Raw genomic sequence first — 26,088 nt, forward strand, 5'->3', positions numbered from 1 at the left:
AGAAGAGGAGGAAGAGGACAGTCGCTGCCGAAGAAAGGTGAGGGGAGGGGAATCAAAAAATCCAAAACTTTAAGGCTTTAAAAAAAAAAAAGAGGGACTCTGAGGCGGCGAGGAGCATGCGCCTCCCATACATCAGGTGCGAGGCTGCCTCCCATACACTGTGCCAGAGAGAGAAACCCAGGGGGAATGGCAGAAAACTGGCCGGACCTTTGTGCCACTCTCAAATTTCCTGGGAAATTTTTCCAGGCTCGGGTTCTTAAGTAGAAAATGCTTTTTAAGAAGAGGCAAAAAAATCTTGAACACCCGGTTCTTATCTAGAAAAGTTCTTAAGTAGAGGCGTTCTTAGGTAGAGGTACCACTGTATTATCCATAAACATGACAGTTCTGTTCATCTTATGGTTACTGTCATTCTCTAGGCCTCTAAGATTTAAAAGAGGCTTAGCTATCCACTGGGGAAGCAGTACACAATTAATTATGTCAAACCAACTTTAATTACATTGCTGTAAAAAGAAAATAAGACAATCAGACCAAAAACCCATCCAGTCCTGCATTGTTATCCACAATGCCACTCCGACATCCCTTCGCAGCTTATGATAAAGACATGAAATTATCCTTCCAATTATGTTTCCTAGCAAGTATGTCATCATGACTAGTAGCTTTTGATAGATTCGTCTGTTAAAATTTTCATTTGATTTGGCTTTATGGACTAATCAATAAAGTAAACTAACTGGTTTAATTACCTTTTAAAAACTTCCAATTTAGTAGCCCATCACCACTCTGCTAGGATTTTTTTTAAAAATACCCCAAACCTTGGATACCTGCTCTGTGGACTTTATTGGGGGGAAAACTGCTCCTGCAGGCAGTTACTATTATGTCATACAAATTAACAATTACACAATTCTAGACATTCCCAAAGAACCACTTTGGAAAAGTCCAGACTTAAGGGACAATTGGAGTATGCTCACTGAAATCAAGGTTTTTTAATATCATACTCATGGAAATGTAAACAAATTTAATTTTCAATTTGTATTCTGGTACATCTTTGCCAAAATTTGTGATATTTTATCAGCGAATAAAACAACTAAGGATGGAATAAATAAACATGGGTATAGAGAAAAATTAGGAGGAACACAGAAAGTGAACAATGAAGAAAAAATGGAAATGCACTAATTATTTCAAGTGACTATTATAAATTATTTTCCAGGATTCTTTTGGTGTGTGCTTCATATGTACACCATCAGTATATTTTATCTAATAGCTAATATTTTTGTTTAAGAGACATTAAAAATCCAATCATCCCTATTATAAAAATCATGATAGCGAAAGAAGAGGAATGTGTTTTCCCACTTAAATCTACAGGTGAGTTTGCTACAGCTTTCTGATGCCTATGGGAATGTATCAGAAAATCATGGAGATTGAAGAATCGGGTTTTTAAGCTCAGAGGTCTCAGCTGCCTGAGGAGTTCTGGAGTTGAGGTCCATAAATCTTAAAAGTTGCCAAGGTTGGAGACCCCTGGTTTAGATGCACTTTTGTGGGGGCGGGTGGGTGTCCAAATAGCAACATATCATTTAATATAAAGGGCATGCAGATTTAGCACCCAGGTAATCAACAAATAACTGTCTTTGGCTGACTTGTCTGGCTCAGAAGCTAAACAGGGCCTGACCTGGACTTGGATAGAAGACAACTTGAAAATATAGGGCAGTAGGAGTAGGAAAATACTGTATAAGGCAGGAGTCAAAAAAGCATAAGGGAAGAAGGCAAAAATTAATTCAGTTATACAGTTGTAAAGTTGTATCTATATAGGACTAAAGTCATCGAGTCAATTTTGGTCTTATAAAAAAATCTAAACATGGTTTGACGTCATTAATAACAATGAAAAATTAATAATAGGAGACTACAGAGAAATCCCGGGATGTAGAATAGACTGGAAAACAAAAAATAACTTTGTGAAAGGCGATGACAAATCATTTATGTACTGTTACCAATAAAATTGCATGAAAGCATCTAGGAAATCAGAAAAGGGTTGAGATATTAAAGGAAATGTTTGGGTTTTTTTAAACAAATTCAGACTAGTCTCCTCTAACTTAGCTCGGAGAGAACCAATCTAGAACTAAGGAGAAAATTCCTGACAGTTAGAACAATTAATCAGTGGAACAGCTTGCCTCCAGAAGTTGTGAATGCTCCAACACTGGAAGTTTTTAAGAAGAGATTGGATAACAATTTGTCTGAAATGCTATAGGGCAGGGATCTCCAACCCCCTGTCCGTCCATGGCATGCCAGAAACTGGGCCTCGCAAACAAAGCTCCACCCACAGCATGCAAGCAATACACGAAACTATGCTCCCTCTCGTCCACAGAAAAACCTCTCTCCAGAGAACCGATCCCTGATGCCCAAAGGTTGGGAGCCACTGGTATAGAGTTTCCTGCCAGTCTAGTGGGCACAGCCATCTTTTTTTTAACCCTTTTGTATCTTCTATGCATGTGCAGAAGCCGAGTTTCCAGCACTGCTCATAGATCGCTATCTTGTTATTGGCTATTTTTCTTTTTTCCCCTTTTCCTTTTATTTTTTTGCATGTGGGTAAAGGAAGTGAATCAGTAGCAAGCTAAGTTAGAATCTACCCCTGGTTGGACTAGAAGACCTCCAAGGTCCCTTCCAACATTGTTATTCTGTAACCTATAGCTCTCCCAAGGGTCTTTATACTACCCGAAGACAAACTAGCAAATTATTATTCACCATCAATGAAAGTAAAGTCCAACAGTATCACTGCTCTTGAACCAGGATACATTGTGAGCTAAGAATACCAGGAGCATTTGGTTCATTTTTCAGATGGCTCTTGAAACCATGATCCCTATTTCAGAGAAAATTGTGAACAATCCAGATCATCATATTCCTTTCTGAATCCAAAAGCAAAGCCTTACTGCTGTAGTCAGGCAATAGAAACTACGAAAACATCAACACTGAATTTCTCTGCAAAGACACAACTGAGTAAATTCTACATTAATCTCAAACGCAAAACTACAAGGCTTCAGTCTACAAAAGGAACACTTGTTAAAAAGATAATGTAAACATGTTTTTGTATGAGTTAAGTCATCAAGAAAAAATGTGTAGGAAACAAACCAACCCCTTACATTATGTGCTTCTTTTATTCTTTTGAATTATCTTTTAGTACAATTTTTAGCAGAGAGTAAGAGAGCAGCATATTTGCTATTTCTCTTTCGGTCCATGAATACTTACATCAAAATACCTCTGGGAATAACCCCAATATTCAGGGTTTTAAAAATTTGGGTTACTCATGCTGGCCAACCAAACCTTATTGGCAACATAAAATCAGAGGCAAATAGAATCTCATCCCTCTCAAATCCAAACTCCGTAAAGTGCAACCTCTCTGCCCCCACTAAAAAAGCAATGTTTTTGCACCTGCCTACGACTTCCTTTTCCTGTTGAGAGCTGTCATAGGAGAGTGAAGGCATGACTGATACCCATCAGTCAGCATAAGTTCTAACTACCTCTCAGCTATAAACCTCTACCCCCATCCCGTCCTTTCTTCATTCAATAAAAATACGCAGAATTTCCTTACTTCATTGTCTGCCGCGGCTGAGACGCTAACGCAGGGGTCCCCAAGTTTGGCAACTTGAAGACTTGTGGACTTCAACTCCCAGAATTCTCCAGCCTCTAAGACTAGAAGTCCACAAGTCTTAAAGTTGCCACGTTTGGCAACCCTTGCACTAAAGCCGCAGTTCTACTAGCACACAGGGTAAAAAAGGCTCCCTGCGGTCTTTTCTTATTATCTTCTCATCTTAAAGGTGAAGACAGAAACCTGAAGTCCCACCTTCTGGTCAGGTTGCTATTACAGGTAGTCCTCAACTTACAGCCACAATTGAGTCCAAAATTTCTATTGCTGAGCGAGCCAGCTAAGTGAGTTTTGCCCAATCTTACAACTTTCTTTTTCCACGGTTAAGTGAATCCCTGCAGTTATTAAGTTAGTAACCTGGTTGTTAAGTGAATCTGGCCTCCTCGTTGACTTCGCTTGTGAGAAGATCGCAGAAGGGGATCACGTGGCCCCCTGGGACACTGCGACCATCCTAAATATGAGTTAGTTGCCAAACTTCCAAATTCTGATTGCATGACCATGAGGATGCTACAACGGTTATAAGTCTGAAGAACAGTCATAAGTCCCTTTTTTAGTGCTGTTGTAATTTTGAGTGGTCGCTAAATAAATGTTGTTAAGTCAAGGACTACCTGTATGACAAGTGACAGCAAAGATGGTGGAAGGTTTCTCCTTGTAACTTGGACCTAGAAGGGTAAACATTATGCAACTTGTCAATATTGTTACCAACTTCCCTGCGCTACAGGTGAAGTCCAACTCTATCAACCCTCCTTTGCACAAATTGCGAAGATGCCAAAATGATTGTGTGAGTCCAATGAAGTCATCACCCAAATGCCACGATTGATACCGGCATCAGATGACAAACATACATAAGGAGAGAGGAGGAGAGCCTGTAGTTTAGAAGTCAAAGCTACTGCCTTATAGGCAGACTCCCTAAAGTTCAAATCCCAGTAAGGGTGTGGCTAGCTGATGAGAGCAAAATAAGCTTGAAATAGATATATACTAGTCTCCCTACCATTATCATTATCAGCAAAAATGCTATACACACACACACACACCTCAAAAGAAGATAAAATATTAGCATCAAAAACTACACATGCATGTTTTATAATTTTTTAGGAGGGGAATTTACTTTAGGAGGGGAATTTTTTCCTAGGCAAAACATTACAATGTTAACGAATAGATACAGATTATGTATTTTTGTACTTTATTTTTACAATTTAATTTCCCTCACTGGCAGCGTGCTCAATCAAGTGAAATCTCTTTGTATGCTAAAAATATAGCATGTAAAATATGGAATTAAGATAGGGTGACGTGTTTCTTCAAATTGTCTGCTCACTAGCATTTGTTTAGCTTTATTTAATTTATTTATTTATTATTTAGATTTGTATGCCGCCCCTCTCCGCAGACTCATATTTTAACCTAACCCTATTTGTTGTATAATTAAAAAAAAAATCCCCATAATAGATTTGCACTAAGAACACCTATAATTTAATGTATAAGAATTTTTTTTTAATGCCTAGGGGGACTACTTTTGGATCTGCCAATGAGGAAAATCTACACTAAGTAGAATGGCTAAAATTCAATCAACTAAGCTAAATAGTACAGAATTATATGTAATTTTATATATCAGAATATTACTCCAGAGATTTTGATATCTGTTTCATACACATTAAAAATGAACAAATGAATCCAGATTTTGTCTTATAAACAGGTTCAAATAGAATCCCTTATTCAGTGGCAAAAAAATTATGTTTCTATTCATAATTTTCTGATGCACATAATTTCCCCAAAGCCAACATTTGCACACAGCCAAGAGAAAATTAGCTAGCCTGACCTGCAATTTGAATGAAGGCTGCACTAAATTATGTCCAAACAAAACCAGTCCAGCAAAATCCATTCTGAATTTTATTTGTGATGGGACTGTAACATCTGAGATTGTACCCCACTGGTTACATTACCAACAATTTATGTGGAGAAGCAGGTTAACTTACTGTCTGAAACAGTGACTACTAGCAAGAGATAAACTAGTGTAGCTTTTGCTAGTATGTTTTAATCAAGACAACAGTAAATACTTGTGTATAATCTGTCATCAAATAAATATCCATTTCAAAAGAAATCCGGAGGATTAACTATTGTTTGAAAATAAATGTGATGTCCAGAGCATCCACCTCACACAGCTGTGACAACTTTCATTAATTTCAAATGCTTTGGAAAGAGCCTTCATGAGATCCAAATTAAAATGGAGATTGGAGGGCTACAATGTCTGCAATATGCAACCCGAGCACAAATGCAAGCCTCCATAAATTGTGCAAAGGCAGAATCCATCACAGGTGCTAGAAAGAACACTGGAGGGCCATGTTCTGACCTCAACATTGCAGCCTCCCAAGCCTTCCTACACAGCATAGAAGCAGATTTACTTAAAACACCGACTGTAATTACAAAACTCACTTCCTTTTGTGTAAAAGAGATAAATGTGTCTTCACCCATAAAAGATTAGCAAACCAAAAGGATTTTTAAACAGTATTTTATTTTAAGGTTGCTATAAATGCAAATATTTTGAATACCATATGCCAAGTAGTTAGATACATATTCCTGGTCATGCTATTTCAGCTAGAGGAATAATGTAGACCTTAACAGTCTTTTTTGCTTTGTTTTTTAAAAATAACACAACTGTTATTTTATGAGAACAGCCAAAATATTTTTCTCCTCAATTTAAATGCAGCAGGATTGGGGAGGGGGGAATAGTATTGATAACTGTGCAATCCACACAGTGTAATCTCTTCTGAAACTGTGGGATAGCATTGGGGGGGGGGGGAGATACTCATTTGCAACCTGTGTGCAAAAGGTACCTTACACAGGCTTCTGAAATAACCCAAGTTGCCTGTTATTAGAAAAATTGCAGCAAAGCTGAACCAGGTTATCATGCACTCAAACAGAACTAGAAAGTGCAACATTAACAGGGGAGGGGGGCTTTTCTGTAGAAGCAGTAAGTTGCCTCCTGAAATTTCAGATGCAGAGAGAGGAGCAGCTGCGGCACTTTAAAACAACAGCCCATTCAGAACGAAATAGCAGCAAAGTAGACTGTTTTTAAAAAGATTAAAATCTAAGGTGCACTAATGCCAACTGGCAGGAGGAGGGGGGAGGAGAATAATGGACCAGTCAACATTATCACAATTTTGTTTGGATTATTATCTTGTATTTTTTTTAAGGTGAACTATCGTGCAAATAAGAGCACTGAGAAACCCTCCTTACCCGCCTTGAAAACATGTCACGTTTTAAAATACACTGAAGCCCCTTGTATTTATACAGAGCTCTGGTTCTCCTAGTGAATTATTCATTTACTTTTTTTTTTTTTTTTGGCTCCTTCCTTTCTAAATTTAGCCCGACAGCTGAGAAAACGATGGCAGGAGCCTTTTTTTTTTTTTTTTTTTTTGCCAGTTCAGTTTAAAAAACATCCTCTACCTGGTATCTCCGCAGTGATTGTCTTGCTGCTCCCTGAAACTTCGTCGTCATCGTCCGACGAGCTCGTGCTGGAGTCACAGGTTAGGTCACTATCGCTGGTACTGCTGTCCTGCAGCAGGTTATACTTCTTGCGGGCGGCGGCCTCCCGCTTCTGCCTCAGTAGCCGGATGCGCTCTTTGTGCTTTTGGCTCCGGTGACCTTTGACCTTAGCGACACGGCCGTTCTGCTTGTCGCTCGATTGCCGGTTTTTCTTTGCAGCCATTGTCGAGGTTTCGCTCTCGGATCTGGACCGCCTTGATTTCCTCCCAACGGTCGACACGGACACGGTGGAAGGGTCTCCCTCGACCGCCGTCTCAGGTTGGCCGGGAGCGTTCTCTTCTGCGGAGGAGAGCGTGTCGGAATCAGCCAAATGGCCGCTGGATGAAGGGGACAGCATGCAATGGTTGGAAGAGTCACTCTCATAAACGCGGGCGGCCGTCGGCTTGTCGCTTTCCGTCGAGGCCAGCTGAGATTCAGAGGAGTCCCGTCTCAGTTCCATCAGCAAGCAGGGCATCGAGGCGAGGACTGCCGAATCCTCCCCCAGCGCTCGGTTCTCTTTCTGAGCAGGCATATCCAGTTCTATAGATCCCTCTTCACCCAGAGCTGGCTCCTGTTTCTCTGAGAGTTTGGGTGGGACTTCTGAGTCAATGAGATCTTCTGTTCTGTCTGCTGCCTCCATCTTCATTTCAGAACTTTAAAGTCTCTCCTGGTCTCAGAGGATGGACCCAGAGCTTTGTGGAAGTGCAAACTCACCTAGGGCTTCAGCAGGAAAGCAACCTAAGAGAAAAACACATACAGCACATGAGTGAGCTGGTAATAAGGATATATCTGGATAATATTTTGTGAAGAGCTTTGTAAAGTAAAGCAGCAACATACTGATTATGCCACAGAGGACGGCAAATCTAGGTGTATATACATTTAGGTGCATTTAGAAAGTATTCAGAGCCCCTTCACTTTTATTTATTTTATTTATTTATTAGATTTGCATGCCGCGCTTCTCCGAAGACTCGGGGTGGCATACAAACTGTTATCCATTTTATTATGCTGCAGCCAGTTGTTGAAATTCATTTTTCCCCCTCCTTAATCTACATTGAAAAAGAGGAAAAAAACTTCCCATATTGAAATAGGTTTGCCTATTTGCCGATGACTCTAAAGTGTGCAATAGGGTTGATATTCCTGGAGGGGTCTGTAATATGGTAAATGATTTAGCTTTACTAGATAAATGGTCAAAGCAATGGAAACTGCAGTTTAATGTTTCCAAATGCAAAATAATGCACTTGGGGAAAAGGAATCCTCAATCTGAGTATTGCATTGGCAGTTCTGTGTTAGCAAAAACTTCAGAAGAGAAGGATTTAGGGGTAGTGATTTCTGACAGTCTCAAAATGGGTGAGCAGTGTGGTCGGGCAGTAGGAAAAGCAAGTAGGATGCTTGGCTGCATAGCTAGAGGTATGCAGGAAGAGGGAGATTGTGATCCCCTTATATAGAGCGCTGGTGAGACCACATTTGGAATACTGTGTTCAGTTCTGGAGACCTCACCTACAAAAAGATATTGACAAAATTGAACGGGTCCAAAAACGGGCTACAAGAATGGTGGAAGGTCTTAAGCATAAAACGTATCAGGAAAGACTTCATGAACTCAATCTGTATAGTCTGGAGGACAGAAGGAAAAGGGGGGGACATGATCGAAACATTTAAATATGTCAAAGGGTTAAATAAGGTTCAGGAGGGAAGTTTTTTTAATAGGAAAGTGAACACAAGAACAAGGGGACACAATCTGAAGTTAGTTGGGGGAAAGATCAAAAGCAACATGAGAAAATATTATTTTACTGAAAGAGTAAGTAGATCCTTGGAACAAACTTCCAGCAGACGTGGTTGGTAAATCCACAGTAACTGAATTTAAACATGCCTGGGATAAACGTATATCCATCCTAAGATTAAAATACAGGAAATAGTATAAGGGCAGACTAGATGGACCATGAGGTCTTTTTCTGCCATTAGTCTTCTATGTTTCTAGAAAGTATTCAGAGCCCCTTCACTTTTATTTATTTTATTTATTTATTTATTTATTTATTTATTCATTAGATTTGCATGCCACGCTTCTCTGAAGACTCGGGGTGGCATACAAACTTTTGTCCATTTTATTATGCTGCAGCCAGTTGTTGAAATTCATTTCTCTCCCCCCCCCCCTTAATCTACATTCAAAAAGAGGAAAAAAACTTCCCTTATTGAATGATTGATTGGGGCTTATATGCTACCCAACTCCCAAAGAACTCTGGGCAGCTAGATCATTGCTGACATGTTTCTACACTTTATAATTTGAATACTGATTCTCCCCACTAGCCTCTATTTTTATAATGGAGTGGAGTGGTGCTTAAAACTCAAGAAGTAAAAATGAAAATGCTTTTATAATTTCATCAGAATGTGTAACTATTAAGAATTTCTATAGTACTATCAGCTATTCCATTCACTTTCCCTGGGAGCTAACCTCATAAATTAATTAATTTTAGCCTATTCTTTTGCCAGGAGCAGAATGGGGGGGGGGGGGGGAAATAGAGGGGAAACCTTGGTCTTTTAGAAGAAAAGTGAACAATGAAAGCTACAATCACCCATTAAATCATTTAGATTAATACACAACTCTCAATCTGATATAAAAACTGGAAATTTATCCAAGTACTTTTATTTATTTTTATTTTTATTACATTTTAAACCACCCATCTGCTTCAGGGGGGCTCTTCTTTCCAGATTTATTTTATTTATTTATTTATTTATTTATATTTGTATGCCGCCCCTCTCCGCAGACTCGGCATAACAAATCAATAAATGATTCAGCAAACCCCACCCCATTGTCAATCTGTCAGTAACAAAGTTATTCCATATACCTGCTGAAAAGACAGTTACAGAATGGTTCAAAACCACACAGAGGCCTCAAAATCTTCGAACTGAGTATGCTGTCATGAGAATTATGAATGCCACCAGGGTTAAAGTGAATATACGACAACATGTTTTTATATACAGTAGTGCTTGTCTGCCATATACGGTAGATAAGATTCCTGCTTTTTAAAAAGGTTTGCTAGAATTTTAGTATTAGCAAAATACTGTATTAAATTTCAAAGAGGAGTAGGGAGGGGGAGAGAGAGACAGGGAGGAGGGAGAAAACTATATGCATTACATAAATACATAAATATTACTAATAATGTTATTAAAGTTTTTAGATTTATTTTTAAATATTTACAGTCTGTAAGTTACTAGTGTAAAATTATTGGTTTATTGAACTTTGTTATGTAATTGATGTTAAGCCATCACAATACATCCTAAAAATGTAAAGACAATCTTGTTTTGTTGTGTGTCAAAAGACATGACATTCTCTGTTTGTTGCTGGCAAACAGTATGTATTCTATTGAGAAGAAAATCTTCATTTACATAGACAAGAGCATAGACATTTGGGGTTTTTTTTTCTTCAGTGCAACTTGTTCCTGTCTAAGTTATTCCTGGATTATATTGTCAGACTAATCACAACAAACTTTATTTAGGAACGTTATTGTCACTGACAAATACATTCCAAACTTCAGGCAGAGTTGTTTTTTAATCTTTGCTTTCAAATGCCATGATTTGAATCTGGGAATATTTGCATACCATTTTACCCAACACAAAAAAGGACATAAAAATATAAAGTAGATGTAGTTGCTCTATATTCAGTCAAGTCTTCTGAAGCACCTTCAAAAGGAAAAAAGAGCTGTAAAAGCCACAACCCAGTTGTATAAGGCAAGCGGAATGGAAGAATTAAAGCCAACAATAAAGCTACAACTGCAACTTGAATTGAGTTAGCAAATAGTTCCAAAATCTAATCTCAGGTACCTGGTCACAGTGGTAATGTAGTTAAAATGGAACTACAGACAAACAACAGAGGGTTATTTTTAAGCTAAGAGAACCCAAAATGGGTAAAAATAGAAGAATCTTATGATGATATTGTGAATAAAGGAGTCCAGCATAAATGCTCTGTGGATACAGAAAGCCATGGGTTGGGAGAACAAATAGCCAGAGACAAATTGGAATATTCCTATCTCTTAGTACAAGGGATGGACAGAAAAATGGAAACACCTTGAAAAATCATCAAAATATCTTTTAATATGGTGTTGGTCCACCTTTTGCGGCAAATACAGCCTCACTTCTCCGAGGTATTGATTTATACAAATTGTGTGAATTGTTTCCAAAGGAATTTTAGCCCATTCTTCAGTTAAAGCACCTTCCAGTTCTTTTAGAGATGATGGTGGTGGAAATCACATTTTGTCACTGCTCAAGGGACCATTTCTGGTGGTTTCTATACCACTCTAAACGCTTTGGAGCATTTGTATTTGAGAGCAGAGGTTTTCTGACTGCAGTTCTTCTGTGGAATCAAGATTTGTGAAGCTCCCTTCAAACAGTTTTTGTGTAAACTGGGCTCTGTACGTGTCTATTGAGCTCTGGGTTCTGTACGTGTCTATTGACATTATGATGCTCAAAAGTCAAGTGTTTCCATTTTTTTGTCTACCCCCTGTAGCCTTTTATACTATTGACTATGGTGCCTTGCTGGACCAGCTCCAGGAACTGGGGGGGGGGGGGGGCACTGTTTTACAGTGGTTCTTTTTTCTCTTTGGCCATTATCAGTCGGTGTTGGAGAGGAAGGCAAGGTCAAGACCCCAAGCCCTTATTATGTAGGTTGCCTTAGGCTTGATTATTTCTCCTCTCCTATTTAACATCTACAAGAAGCTGCTGGAAGATGTCATCTGGTGGCATGGGGTTTGGTGTCATCCATATGCTGATGATACCCAATTACACATCTCTACCTCTTACTGGGCCAATTGATGCCATTTGGGTGCTGGCTTAAGAGGTTGTAAGGATGGAGAGAAACCAGCTGCAACTTAACCCTAACAGGATGAAGAGGTTCTAATGTTGGGGTACCTGAGGTCGTGCAAATTAACATATTCGGACTCTGGACATGATAATACACCACCATACAGGTCTGGTGCACAGTTCAGGGTTCCTCTTAAACTCACCACTCCTGCTACAAGTGGCCAATAATAATAATAATAATTATTATTATTATAACAATAATTACAATTATTTTCAAGCAACTTATACAGGAACAATTTTTATAATATCACATGCAGAAAAGGTTTTGGGAAGAAATGTGTAGACCTGAGGCAACCAAATAAATAATTAGATTAGCTTTTCCTTCACTTGCCGAAAGAATCCAAAAGAAAACACTGTTCTTCCAATTAACTACCCACTCATCAAAAGTATTAAACTAATAATAATTTGTACACTTGTTTTGATTAATATTGCTAATCAAGATTCCTTGGTGACATTTAGAGAGGCTCAATTTGTAGTGTTCTCCGAATGCCAAAAGCAGGTTTAAGTTTCATTTCAAAGTTCCTCAGCAGCAGATTAAATTTCTGGTAAAGAACAATATCTCTCTTCACTGCTTGGCAATAAAGAAGGAAAAGTAATATTCTGGATGGATACAGGTAGTCTTTGACGTATAAGCATCCATTTAGTGACTAAAATTATAATGGCACTGGGAAAAAAGTGACCTATCATCATTTTTCATGCTTGCAAAGCTGAAGAATTCCCAAGGTTGCATGATCTAAATTCGGACACTTGGCAACCTTTTGTGACCTTCTGACAAGCAAACTCAATGCGAAAGCTAGATTCATTTAACATTTGGGTTACTAACTTAACAACTACAGTGATTCCTTTAACAACTTTGGCAAGAAAAGTGATCAAATGAGGCAAAACTCATTTATTTATTCATTCATTCATTCATTCATTCATTCATTCATTCATTCATTCATTCATGCAATGGTGGCGCAGCAGGTAGAGTGCTGTACTGCAGGCCACTGAAACTGACTGTAGATCTGCAGGTCAGCAGTTCAAATCTCATCACCGGCTCAAGGTTGACTCAGCCTTCCATCCTTCTGAGGTGGGTAAAATGAGGACCTGGATTGTGGGGGCAATAGGCTGGCTCTGTTCAAAAGTGCTACTGCTAACATGTTGTAAGCCGCCCTGAGTCTAAGGAGAAGGGCGGCATAAAAATCGAATACAGTGATCCCCCGGGTATCGCGATCCCGATCAATGCGAACGGCTATATCGCGATTTTTCAACCCGGAAGTAAAAACACCATCTGCGCATGCGCGCCCTTTTTTCTATGGCCACGCATGCGTAGATGGCGCCGGGCAGATCAGCTGATTAACAAGTCTCACTTAGCAACATAAAATTTTGGTTAAATTGTGGTCATAAATTGAGGACTACCTGTATGCATGTCCTTTCTCTGGGAGAGGGAATGGCTGGCACATGTAGGTGGGGAACAACTGGTTGTTGTTGTTGTTGTTGTTATTATTATTATTATTATTATTATTATTTATTAGATTTGTATGCTGCCCCTCTCCGAAGACTTGGGGCGGCTCACAACAGTAATAAAAAACAGTATAACAATGGAACATATCTAATAATAAAAATTATATAAAAAATCGCAACAATTAAAAACCATACAACATATACATACCAAATATTAACTGAATCATTTGCACTGCCAACTCATGCGGGCCTCAGAGTGGCACTTAACACTTGGGAGTTGTGGTAAGCACCTTAAAGGCACCATCTTTTTAAACTTTTAACTTATTCAATATTTGTTTTTGTTTTTTTAAATACAGCTCCCATTTGACTGGTTTATTTTATCTGAATTTTATGCTTTTAGCTATGACCTGGCCAGAGTAACTTCGAGAGTGAGATGGAAAGTATCTAAATTTGATAAGTAATTATTTTGTGATTCCTGGCAGATGCCTGTACATATGTGCACATCCAAATAATTGCCTTAAATTAACGGTGAACCAATAAAAACGTTTGCAAGTAAAATTTTGCATATATTTAAATATGAATATATTGTTGAATTAATTCATTACCTTTCAGCCTCTGCTGTCACTGCTCTGCAGACAGAAGATCTGAGAATCCAAAGTTGTCATTCTGGCTGTTTCCGACCAAATTCTCTAAACAAACAAACACACACACACACACAAATTAACTTAGAAAAATGCTTTAAAAATAAATACATGTGGAAGATTTAGCTAATGCTTAAGAATATTGTTTACATTTCTCCTATTTTATATAGAGAAAACAAAATTTGAAAAAAATAGGTAGATGTATGTTGCTTGTTTGCAGAATTCAGCACAAATTAATTTCTCTTCCTCGTAAGTCAACTCTGTACTATAAAATGTGTTGTTTAAAGTTACAATACATTCAATTTAAATAATGCTATTATAAGGTAAGAATAAACAGTGTTGCAACTTACAAAAGACTTCATGCATTTCAATCCAATTCCCTGTTACATTTAAGCAGACATGCAGATTACTTCCTTTTTTTAGTAATGAAAGCAAACAAAAAAGAGCATAATTTTTGTATAATTTTTTAAAAGTAACAATAATTGTAATTTTATTGTAATATTGTGTACAATAAATAGTACACAAAAAAGAACCAAAAATAAAAGATACAGAAAGGAAAAAAAGAAAAGAAAAAGAATGAAGAAATTATATAAGACATACTCACACACAGAGAGAGGGAGGGATGGCAACATGAACATAATAATGTTGTGGTACTGGTACATAGTACAATACATAGGGTAAAAATGCACAGAATGTGAAGAAAAAGCAGAGTATAAGGCTGTGATGGCGAACCTATGGCATGCGGTGTTGCCCTATGTCAGCTCCAGCGCGCATCTATGGGCATATGAGCAGTCACCCAGCTCAATTCCATTGCGCGTGCACTCATGCCTCCTGCCAGCCAGCTGATTTTGGGGTCTCTGCCCTGGGGGACCAGGGCACATGCAAGAGATGTGTTTGCGTGCGGGGAGGGGCACACATCTGCAGGGGGTGGGCAGGTATCGCAAATGCATATGCGGGGGGAAAGTGCAAGGGGTTGGTGTCTGGATGGCTGTCAACAGACTCAATCTCAACCCAGATAAGACGGAGTGGCTGTAGGTTTCGCCTCCCAAGGACAATTCCATCTGTCCGTCCATCACCCTGGGGGGGGGACAACTATTGACCCCCTCAGAGAGGGTCCACAACTTGGGTGTCCTCCTCGATCCACAGCTTACATTAGAGAAACATCTTTCGGCTGTGGCGAGGGGGGCCTTTGCCCAGGTTCGCCTAGTGCACCAGTTGCAGCCTTATCTGGACCGGGACTCATTACTCACAGTCACTCATGCTCTCATCACCTCGAGGCTCAACTACTACAATGCTCTCTACATGGGGCTACCTTTGAGGAGTGTTCGGAAACTTCAGGTCGTGCAGAATGCAGCTGCAAGAGCAATCATGGGCTTCCCCAGGTATGCTCATGTTACACCAACACTCTGCAGTTTGCATTGGTTGCCGATCAGTTTCCGGTCACAATTCAAAGTGTTGGTTATGACCTATAAAGCCCTTCATGGCATCGGACCAGAATATCTCCGGGACCGCCTTCTGCCGCACGAATCCCAGCGACCGGTTAAGTCCCAGAGAGTTGGCCTTCTCTGGGTCCCGTCGACGAAACAATGTCATCTGGCGGGACCCAGGGGAAGAGCCTTCTCTGTAGTGGCCCTGACCCTCTGGAATCAACTCCCCCCCGGAGATTAGGATTGCTCCCACCCTCCTTGCCTTTCGTAAACTCCTCAAAATCCACCTCTGCCATCAGGCATGGGGAAATTGAGCCCCCTGTACCATTCCTGCTTTGTGTATGGTATGTATGAGATGCATGATTGTCTTTTATATTAAGGGTTTTAAAGTGTTTTTAAGTGTTGGGTTTGTATTGTTTCTGTTGTGAGCCGCTCTGAGTCTTCGGAGAGGGGCGGCATACAAATCTAATAAAATGAATGAATGAATGAATGAATGAATGAATGAATGAATGAATGAATGAATGAATGAATGAATGAGGGGCATCCACAGCACTCCATTGCAATGTCTCTCAGCTTGCCTGTGGCTGCCCTGAACAAGCTCCACTGCAGCTGGAAAGGAGGTCATGCTTCCCTTTCAGCGCACAGTGCTCTCCAAGCATGGCTGCGCTTGAGGGGCATAGCAGGCAGTGCTTCCCCCAGCCAGGTTTGTGTGCCTAGCAAAATAACCCTCCAACTCAGTCGACTGAAGCCGCACATCTCAGTTCCTCAGAAGCAGCATTTTTGTCACACGAAATGATTCTGAGGAGCTTCATCCGCTCCTGTGCATTACTGGTAGTGAGGGCATTCAGGAACGTACGCTGGTTTCCTTTTCATGGCAACCAGCTTAAGAGCGCTGGGTGTGGAAGACGAGAGAGAGAGAAAGCCTCTCGATTCCTGCGCATGTTTTTTCACTTTTCACTGTTTAAACATGTCTCTTTGTGTGTGGTGGGGATACACACATACATTTACACTTGGTGAAAAGTGATGCACAGGAATCAAGAGGATTTCTTTCCAATTCTAGCCACTCTTTGGCACTCGCTGTCACAGGAATCCAGCACTGCGGTTCCCCTCGCTCCAACCAGCAGCCTCTACTCGCGTCAGAAGGCTGGCGGCTGGGTGGGAGGAGCTAAGGATGGGCACAAGGTGATACTCCGCTTCCAGGCCAGGCCAGCTGGTGGATGGGCAATCAGGCAGCCCTCAGAGAAGAACGCTGCACTGGGCGACACATCCTCTGGTAGCAGGCTGGACGCGGACCCAGAGCAAAGAGAAGAGCAAGTGTGCAGCAGGCAACCGGAGGCTCTGCAGAAGCCAAGACGCAGGCCCGAAAGGCACGGGCGAAGACTTTTACCGCTTTCTGCCTCACAGAAGCAGAGATGTGTCAGGATCAGGCCTACCTGAGAGAATATTCCAAATTGCAGAGAGAATAGGCGTTGATTGCTTACCTGAACGCCTCTTCTCGTACGGTGAGTGGGTACAGCAGTCACATGGGTTGCTCCTGTCCAATCCGTTGGAACTGAGCCTAGTATTAAAAAAGACTGCTGGATCCGCCCCTTCCCCAGAATTCGCGAATCCATAGACTAGGCTCAGTAGTGAAGCTCTTTAATGTTCAACTCTCATGTGTTATAAGAAAATAGAATAGAAGGTAAAGAAGACCACACATAGGGAGGGAAGTGACTGCTGTACCCACTCACCGTACGAGAAGAGGCGTTCAGGTAAGCAATCAACGCCTATTCTCCGTACTGAAGGAGTGGGTCCAGCAGTCACATGGGACATACCCAAGAGATAGGTCCCTAGGGTGGGAGTACATTGCTATCGTGAGAGATAACGGATTGGAGTACTCTTCTGCCGAAGGCAGCGTCCGCTGATGCGTACGAATCGATTTTGTAGTGCCTTATGAAGGAATTTGGCGAGGCCCAAGTGGCTGCTTTGCAGACTTCTTCCAACGGAGCCTGAGTCGCCCAAGCGGCAGATGTGGCAGCACTCCTGGTGGAATGCGCTGTAATATTCCTTGGAATGGAAAGGGGAGCTGTCTCGTAGGCCTTAGAGATGGTCCCTCTGATCCAACGACCTATTAATGTAGAAGACACTCTGGATCCCAAGGATCTGGGATGGTAGGCTATGAAGAGTGCTTCAGATCTCCGGATGGATCTTGTGCGTTGGATATAAACCTTTAGCGCTCTAGTGAGATCCAGAGTGTGCCATCTAGTTGCCAGGGGATGCTCTCGTTGGAGTCAGAAGGAAGGTAATATGATATCCTGAGATCTGTGAAACATGGAACTAACCTTTGGTAGAAAGGTGGGGTCCAGTCGCAGAACCACTTTATCCTGGTGAAAACTGTCTGATAGAAAGGGCTGCCAACTCAGATATGCGTCGGGCGGATGTAATCGCCACCAGGAATGCTACCTTAAAGGATAGGTACCTGAGGGACGCAGAATTCAGGGGTTCGTAAGGTGCCTGAGTAAGAGAGTGGAGAACCCGTGGCAAGTCCCAGGTAGGATATCTGTGGATTTTAGAAGGCCTGAGGATGGCCACTCCTCTTAGAAATTCTTGGATTTCTGGAAAAGAGCGGAGGGGCTGCCTGCGAGGCCCCGCCAAGACGGAAGAAATGGCGGCCAGGTGTCGGCGGATGGTGCTGAAAAACCTTCCTGCGAGCACCACTGATGGAATTTGGACCAAGTATGGTCGTAGATCCGGTTGGTAGACCCTCTTCTAGACTTCAGGATGATTTCCACTGTGTCCGGGTCATACCCTCGCAGGTCTAAGTTCCTCCGGATAATAGCCAGGCGGTGAGGTGGAAACACTCTGGGTCCGGGTGGAAGGAGGTCCCCTGTCGCAACGTATCCTCCGAAACGGGGAGTCGCCAGGGGTCCTGGACGGACAGTTGTTGGAGGTCCGCGAACCAGGGCCTGCGAGGCCAGTGAGGGGCAATCAGAATTACTCGGGCCTTCTCCAGGAGGATTTTGTTGATCACGTCTGGCAGAATTGAAATTGGAGGGAAGGCATACAATAGACCTGGAGGCCAAGGGCTCCTGAGAGCATTGATTGCCTCTGCTCCCGGAGACGGGAACCTGGAGATGAAGCGAGGGAGCTGGGCATTGGCTTTGGTCGCAAATAGATCCAACACTGGATGGCCGAACCTGAGGCAGATCTGGTGGAACAGTGACTGATGGAGATTCCACTCGCCTGGATCTAAGGTCACTCGCGAGAGCCAGTCCGCTTGGACATTGAGGCTCCCCGAGATGTGGTCGGCTAGAAGCGACTGGAGATTTTTCTCTGCCCAAAGGCCTAACTTCGGGGCCTCCCTCATGAGGGCCTTGGATCTTGTGCCTCCCTGTCTGCAAATATGGCCTTTGGTGACTATATTGTCGGTGAGAATCAGCACATGTTGGTTAGAGATGTGAGAGTGGAATTGTTTTAGAGCTAGAGACACGGCTCTTAATTCTAGCCAATTGATGGGCCTGGAAGCCTCCTCCGGTGACCATGTGCCCTGAGCTAAAAGACCCTGGGCGTGGGCTCCCCAGCCCGAGAGGCTGGCATCTGTGGTGACTACAAACTAGTCGGGGCACCGGAAGGGAGATCCCTTGTCTAGGGCTGGAGAAGTCCACCACTTGAGGGATCTGCGAACCGTCGGTGGGATGGTGATGCGACGATTCGAGTTGCTGTGGCCCGATCTCTGGAAGGGTAATAGAAGCCACTGTAGTTCCCTGGCGTGAACCCGGACCCAGGGAACAATACCAATACATGACACCATTTTACCCAAAAGGGAAGATAGGGTGCAATGGAGGCAGATTGCTGGGGCAGGATGCGAGCAATGAGATCCAAAATGCTGCGTTTTCTCTCAGTGGAGAGGAAAACCTGGGATATCTCAGAATTAATGATAGTTCCCAGATGCAGAATGGAAGTGGACGGATCAAGGTGGCTCTTTTTAAGATTTATGGAGAAACCATGATTCTGTAGAACCGACATGGTAAAAGAGAGGTCTGCAGCCCCACCAGTTCTGGAATTTCCATGAATTAAAATGTCATCTTGAGCTGCCAAGGATCCCAAGAGTTTAGGGAAGACTCTGGGAGCTGAGGAGAGCCCAAATGGCATAGCCCTATACTGAAAATGCCTGCCTTGAAAGGCAAAGCGCAGAAAATTCCTATGGACCTTGGCAATGGGAATATGGAGGTAGGCCTCCGTGAGATCCAGAGACCCCATAAAGTCTCCCTGATGTAGAGCTGCTAAAATGGAAGATAAGGAATGCATTTTGAATTTCCTATATTTTATGAACCGGTTCAAATTCTTTAGATCTAAGATGGCTCTCCAGCCTCCCGAGGTCTTAGGGACCATGAAGAGGATGGAATAGAAGCCTAAACCTCTCTGGAGAGAGGGGACCGGTTGAAATGCTCTAATAGTCAACAAATGAGAAATGGCCTCCTCCATTCGGATACGAGATGGAGTGGAACTGGGAGAAGGACAAGAAATAAAACGGTTATGGGGAGGTGAAATGAACTCTAACCTTAGGCCCCTTTCCACAGTGTCAATGACCCAGGGGTCCTTACAAGAACGATGCCCGGTGGAAGAGAACCAGGCTAGGCGACCGCCTATGGGAAAGGAGGAAAACTTACCATCTGGCTCTTTTGGAAGCCCTGGTAGAAGAGGATCCTCTCTGATAACGGGAACCTCTGCCCCTGGTGGTTCTAGATTGGGATCGAAACCGAGGGGAATACTGACCTGGATTCCTTTGAAATGCGAAGCCCTGATCCTGTTGACGCCCTGTGCGCCGAAAGGGCTGCGGTTTAGGGGCCTTCTTGGTGGTAGGTCCCAAGACCTTTTTCTTGTCTGTGGTCTCCGTAAGGAGAGGGTCCAGAAGGTCTCCGAAGAGGCGGTTACGTTTCAGCGGACCCATGGCTAACTGCCACTTCTGTCTTACTCCCGCCTGCCAAGGGCGGAGCATAGAAGTCTTCTGGCCGTTGTGGAGGCTGCTACTGACCTGGTTGCAAATCTGGAAGATTGGAGGGAAGCATCTGCTACATATCGGGGAGCTGCGAAGATTTTGTTGAAATCCTGTTGGCCCCGTAAGTCATCTGGAGGCAGGTGTGGTTGGAGCTGACGAAGCCACAAGAGCATAGCTCTGGAAAAGAAGGATGCCGCTGCAGCACTCTTAATGGCCCATGAGTCTGCAAGGAGACTCCTTTTGAGCATTTGCTCAAGTCGTTTGTCCTCTGGCCGGAGGACCTCCTCTGCTTCGCCCGGTATGGCAGCAGTCGAGTGGAGTGTCTTCACTGGTTCATCTGGCTTGGGACATGTTAGGAGTTCCTCATAGGAGGAGAAGAGCTTGTAGAGCTTCTTGTCCTTGGGAGTGGGAGTAAAGCCAACGGTTGGGTGGTCCCACTGTTTAAGCAAGGCATCCTTAAACAATTTGGGCATAGGTATTACCTCATTGTCTTCCTGTTCTTCCATGAAATAAGGAAGATTTTCTTCCGGAGGGTCTGAGGAAGAAGTAGCCTGTTTTTCTTGCCCGGCTAGCCCCGTGGATACTCTAGCTTTAAACAGGAGAGATTTGAAAAGCTGCGAAGGAAAGATAGCAGCTGGGGCTGGAATCTTAATCTGAGATTCCTCATCTTCCGACAGACGCTGAAATGGGTCATCATCCTCTTCTGCATCCACATCCTCATCCTCTTCCTGAGAGGAGTCAGAGACCTCCATGGCTGGGGCTCTGTAGGAAGGAGAAGAACTCACGGGACGGGAGGAACGTGGTGGGGGATGAGACAGAGAAGGCACATTGAAAGATGAGAGTTTAGCGTCAATGGTGTTAGTCAGAATAGTCAAGATAGACTGAAACTCCGGAGGCAAGGAAGAAATATCAGCCGGAAAAGCCGGAGGATCCCTGAGGGCCTGAGCAGGTTCTGGCTGGGAGGAATCCTCGGTAATATCTGGCTCCTCTGGACCTAAACCCCATAGGTTAGGTTGGGGTGGATTTAGGTTTGGCTCATCCAGGGATAGCACAGGAACCCCAGAAAGAGGCAGGTTAGAGGCCTCCGGGGGGGTTGGATTGATATGCACTTGGGCCTGCACCTTAAAAAGTTTGGCTGATTTATCATGTATTTTTTGTAGGGCTGGGTCCCTTCTCTTCTCAGCCCTGGTGGGCTTGGCTAAGGAATGGGTGCCTGAGGAAGAGGAGGAAGAGGCCTGGGGAACTTCAGTAGAATTACCAGTAGGCCTAACCTCTTTGGGACCTTTGGTAGTGCCTCTCTTGGGAAAAGAAGCCATAGTCTGACAATTAACAGAAGACAAGGCTGAGCCAATAATTAAATAATAAGGAGAAGAATTTTAAGGACTTCCCAAGAGGAATGGATCCTGCTTCGAGGCCTCGAAGCTGCTGAAGAGTGAGGACAATCTGGGCAAACCCAGAGTTCGTGCCCCCAAATCCAGCGGGGCCAGCCTCCCTAAACTTAGTAATTAAGTAAACCAAGGCACTCTGGTTGGAGGCTTAGCCGGTGGAGAATTTAGCCTGGGACCCCCAAGGCCCGCTCCCGGATCCAGGCGGTGGACTGAGGCCTACACGGCTGGCAGAAGGCCAACACGAGAGGCCTAAATTTTTTAAAAAAGGGCGCGAAGGCCTTCGCGCCGAAAAGATCGCTGCTGAGAAATTTCTAAAGGGAAAAGCGATCGACTAAGTCCAGGAGACTATAAGGCGTCTCACTCCGCAGGAGGTATATTATAAGCCCTTAAATATTATATACAATAAATAATCAATATTTCAATGGTATAAATACTTGCACTAGGACCTCCAGGCCTAGGGATTAGAAGAATCCACAAGCGGCCGCAGGAATCGTAACCGGCAAAACCGCCGGGGGAAAACGAAACCGCAACTTCTCCCAAGGAAAGAAAGCCAAGCCGCGTTTTTTTTCTTTTTTCTTTTAAACGGCTGGCGCAATTAGTGCAAGTAATAAAATAAAGACAATAAATCTTACTACTTATTGAAGGAAAGATCGAAGGGAAGGTGTTAGAATGTTGAACGAGCTATCACGATACAACCGCAGGATATGCGAACTGAGCGAATTCTGGGGAAGGGGCGGATCCAGCAGTCTTTTTTAATACTAGGCTCAGTTCCAACGGATTGGACAGGAGCAACCCATGTGACTGCTGGACCCACTCCTTCAGTACGGAGAAGAATTGCATAACTTTAACAATGTAAAACTGCCTAGCCACTGTGAATATGCAAATTGTATTGTAACTTGATTGCCTGACAAAAGTATATAATGCACCTTTGCATAGGCGTGGCCTGTGGCTTGGCTTGTATGTATTATAGCTAATAATAATAATAACAACAATTATTATTTTTAATAATTAGATTTGTATGCCGCCCCTCTCCGAAGACTAGTATGGTTTAGAGTGGCTTGTAAATGAGGTGGCTTTTGGTGGCTGAAGAATTGTAGCTAAATATTGTAACTGAGAATAATAAGTAAAGAATTGTGAGTACTTTGTACATTAACTACTAGAGAGCTACAGTGTAAATAGTTAGTGTAGGTTTGCTATGAAAGAAGTAAATATTTTCCTAGGAAACTCTGCAGTATGGTCTTCAATTACCTTCAAGATAAAGGTTCCTGATATCCTGGTCTGAGGCAGGCTGGTTAGCTGCTGTGGCTATCTGGGTGGGGTAGCTTCTGCATTACTCCAACAAGATGGGCAGGAGGCCCGAGAGCAAAAAACACCCCAGCACAGCAGTATCCCAAGGGCTGTCCACCTCCCCTCCCCTCCAACCTTAAGCCCTGTACCCCCATGGCTCATTTTTGGTCCCAGGCTTCAAGGAGGCCTGCCAAGCCCAAAATAGGCTGGGGGTGGGATGCAGCGTGCATGCACAGGGGGATCATGGGTGGGAGGTCATGCAAGTATATGTGGGGGCATTGAATTATGGGTGTGACTTCCACCCCCTCCACCTCCCCCCCCCCCCCCACACACACACTTTCAGCACACGATGACAAAAAGGTTAGCCATCACTGGTATAGGGGTAAAGAAGATCTGAACAAGGGACAAGGAAAGTAAATTCATGCCTGCTTGCTCATTCATCCATTTTTCATTCATTCATAAAATTTTATTGGCCACTTCCCTTTCCTCAGGGTAGCTCAGTGGCTTGTATAAAATATATTTATACAGTACATTGAAACATAAATTAAAATTAAACATTAAAATCTGATAACACATGGTGGGGGGCAGGGACGGGATGAGGGAGAGGGGAGGTGGGATCTATTGTTATTAGATTATGTTACTACTCTGGTTAATGGACTGCAAGTATTTTTTTAAAAAATTTAAAGTGTATATACTAAAGTCAAAAGCTGTTTTTAAAACCTATATCCTTTTCAGGGTGCTTTATAAACCTGTAGTGCATACGAAATAATGGTGCATAGAATAATAGTGATCTTTGGAAACAGCTTTGCTTTTTTTGATGTTCAAGTCCTTCTGTAGCTTCCAAGGAAAACTTTTTTTGGTCAATAATTCCTTCTTTGAACTCTTATCAGTTCATATCATCCATGATTGTATCTAACTATTTTGTCTTTTGCTTGCCTCTTTTCCAATTATTAGGGTCTTTTGCTAGGATTTTGCCTTTACATTAGCCATCCAAGTTATTTCAGCTTCAGTTTAATTTTACTTTAGTGCTTTCGGTGAATACTCAAATTTAATTCATTTTATACTTATTTGTTCTTCACAGTCCAATGTATTCTCAACTATTTCCTCCAGCATCTCAATTGAAAGTAATCAATTTTTCTTTGCTTGGGCTTTCTGATGTTCCAGCTTTGACAATCACATGGTAAAGTGGGAAAACATTATTGTTGGAAATGTGTAATTTTTGTTGCAATTGTGATGTCTTTTTGACTTCACTATTTCATTCAGTTTCATCATAGCACTTCCCTCAAGTAATGGATTTCTCTTGATTTTATTGCCACAGTCACCATCCATTTGAATTTTGTAATTCTGGAAGGCTGGGCTTATTACTGCTTCAGTTTCCTTTCTGTCTTCCGCATTTTCACTGAGCTAGGTTTGCCTGTTTATGTAATCTGAGGGTTAAAAAAAACACCTGAGCAACAGATTGTTTTTTATAATTTCTTCTTTCAACTTTGACAAAGGATTTTTTTGGTCTTCTTTGATTGCAATCATCAAATGGTATCACTCTGTATCATAATTGAGGTTACCCCGTCACTCAAAGTTCTGACTATCCCATCCCAAAAATGACAGCATGGAATTAGAAAATATGAAATCAGGATTTTGATACTGCCCCATTTTCAATTTTTAAAGACAGTATTTCCAAAAGTATGACAGTCCAACTGTGGCTGGCTGAGCTGATACAATGAAATACATACTTTTGAATCAGCACTGACTCTTTTTATTTTATAAACTCTGAAAGCATGAAATTAGCTTAAATGTGCATAACAACCTATATGGATAAGAAGTAGGCAAATTTTTACAGCAGCATGGAACTTGAGCAATCAAAGGCAGCATTCAATTAATCTGAATAGTTTACGGGCAGTACAGAATTGATCAAACTTTTTTATTTCAACTAATAGACAGGCCACAGCACTCATCTGTAAGGCAGTCAATGAAACTGCAGCAGCTGAAAATACAGGAAGATTCACCCAACTTGACTACTTCCTCTCAAAAAGAAAAACAATATGGCACTCTCAGAAAATACACTTGAGAAAAGAGTTGTGGAATATAAAATTCAAAACTTCAGAAATCGAAGCCAGGTTAACACTAAACCACATTAACTTTCTTTGCTGTATATTCTGCAAATCACCAGGGCAAATGTTGAAATAATTCAGTATCTGGAGCAACCAAGAAAAAAAATCTACACCTATAAATTACCTGTACTAAGGCTAATAAAGTGGTTTGCTTTTGTGTTACTGCAGAAGGAAGAAGGATCACCTTACTAATTCATCCCAGATCAATTGCATACAAATACTACTTCTTACCAGTTTTCTCAAGAGACTACAATATTTCTAATCCTATATAATCATTTCAACGGTTTTGTAATTTTTACTAGAATAGATATATAGATGTTGGGTAAACATATTTCACCTGATTTGTTAGTCTATTTTTAAACACATGCTATAAATACACAGAGGATTATATTTCATAGCAATGAGACACATGGAAATAGGCACCTCTGCTGTTTAGTTGTATTAGTCTTAACCTGGGAAGCAACACTCTGTCGTGTTCCATTAAAAGGCTAGATGAGAGATGCTTTTTCAAAACTGGGAGGGGGGGATTGTATGACAAGATGATAAGCATTCAAATTTTGATTAAATGAACTATCTACAGGTAGACCTTGATTTACAACAGTTCATTTAGTTCGTTCAAAGTTACAACCAAAAAAAATGACTTATGAACATTTTCAATTGTGGCTGTTGCAGCATTACCATGGTCACATGATCTACATTCAGACACTTGGCAACTGGTTTCGGGTCACCTTTTGTGACCTTCTGACTAGCAAAGTCAATGGAGAAGATAGATTCACTGAACAACCATGTTGTTGTGAGTCGCCCCGAGTCCTCGG

General features: G+C 42.1%; 1 protein-coding gene across 5 annotated transcripts in view; it reads right to left on the bottom strand.

The window, feature by feature from the left end:
* The window catches only part of ARK2N (arkadia (RNF111) N-terminal like PKA signaling regulator 2N), a 97,645-nt gene that overhangs the window by 54,742 nt on the left and 16,815 nt on the right, over nt 1-26,088 (bottom strand). For all 5 annotated transcript variants that reach the window (XM_070743627.1, XM_070743625.1, XM_070743626.1 and 2 more), the window contains exons 2-3: nt 14,050-14,133; nt 7,073-7,888 (exon numbers count right to left, since the gene is read on the bottom strand). In XM_070743627.1, coding sequence (XP_070599728.1) covers nt 7,073-7,796 — 724 coding nt within the window. In that variant the 5' untranslated portion in view covers nt 7,797-7,888; nt 14,050-14,133. The remainder of the gene's footprint in view (nt 1-7,072; nt 7,889-14,049; nt 14,134-26,088) is intronic.

This window comes from Erythrolamprus reginae, chromosome 2 (genome assembly GCF_031021105.1).
Source record: "Erythrolamprus reginae isolate rEryReg1 chromosome 2, rEryReg1.hap1, whole genome shotgun sequence".
Classification (NCBI taxonomy): domain Eukaryota; kingdom Metazoa; phylum Chordata; class Lepidosauria; order Squamata; family Dipsadidae; genus Erythrolamprus; species Erythrolamprus reginae.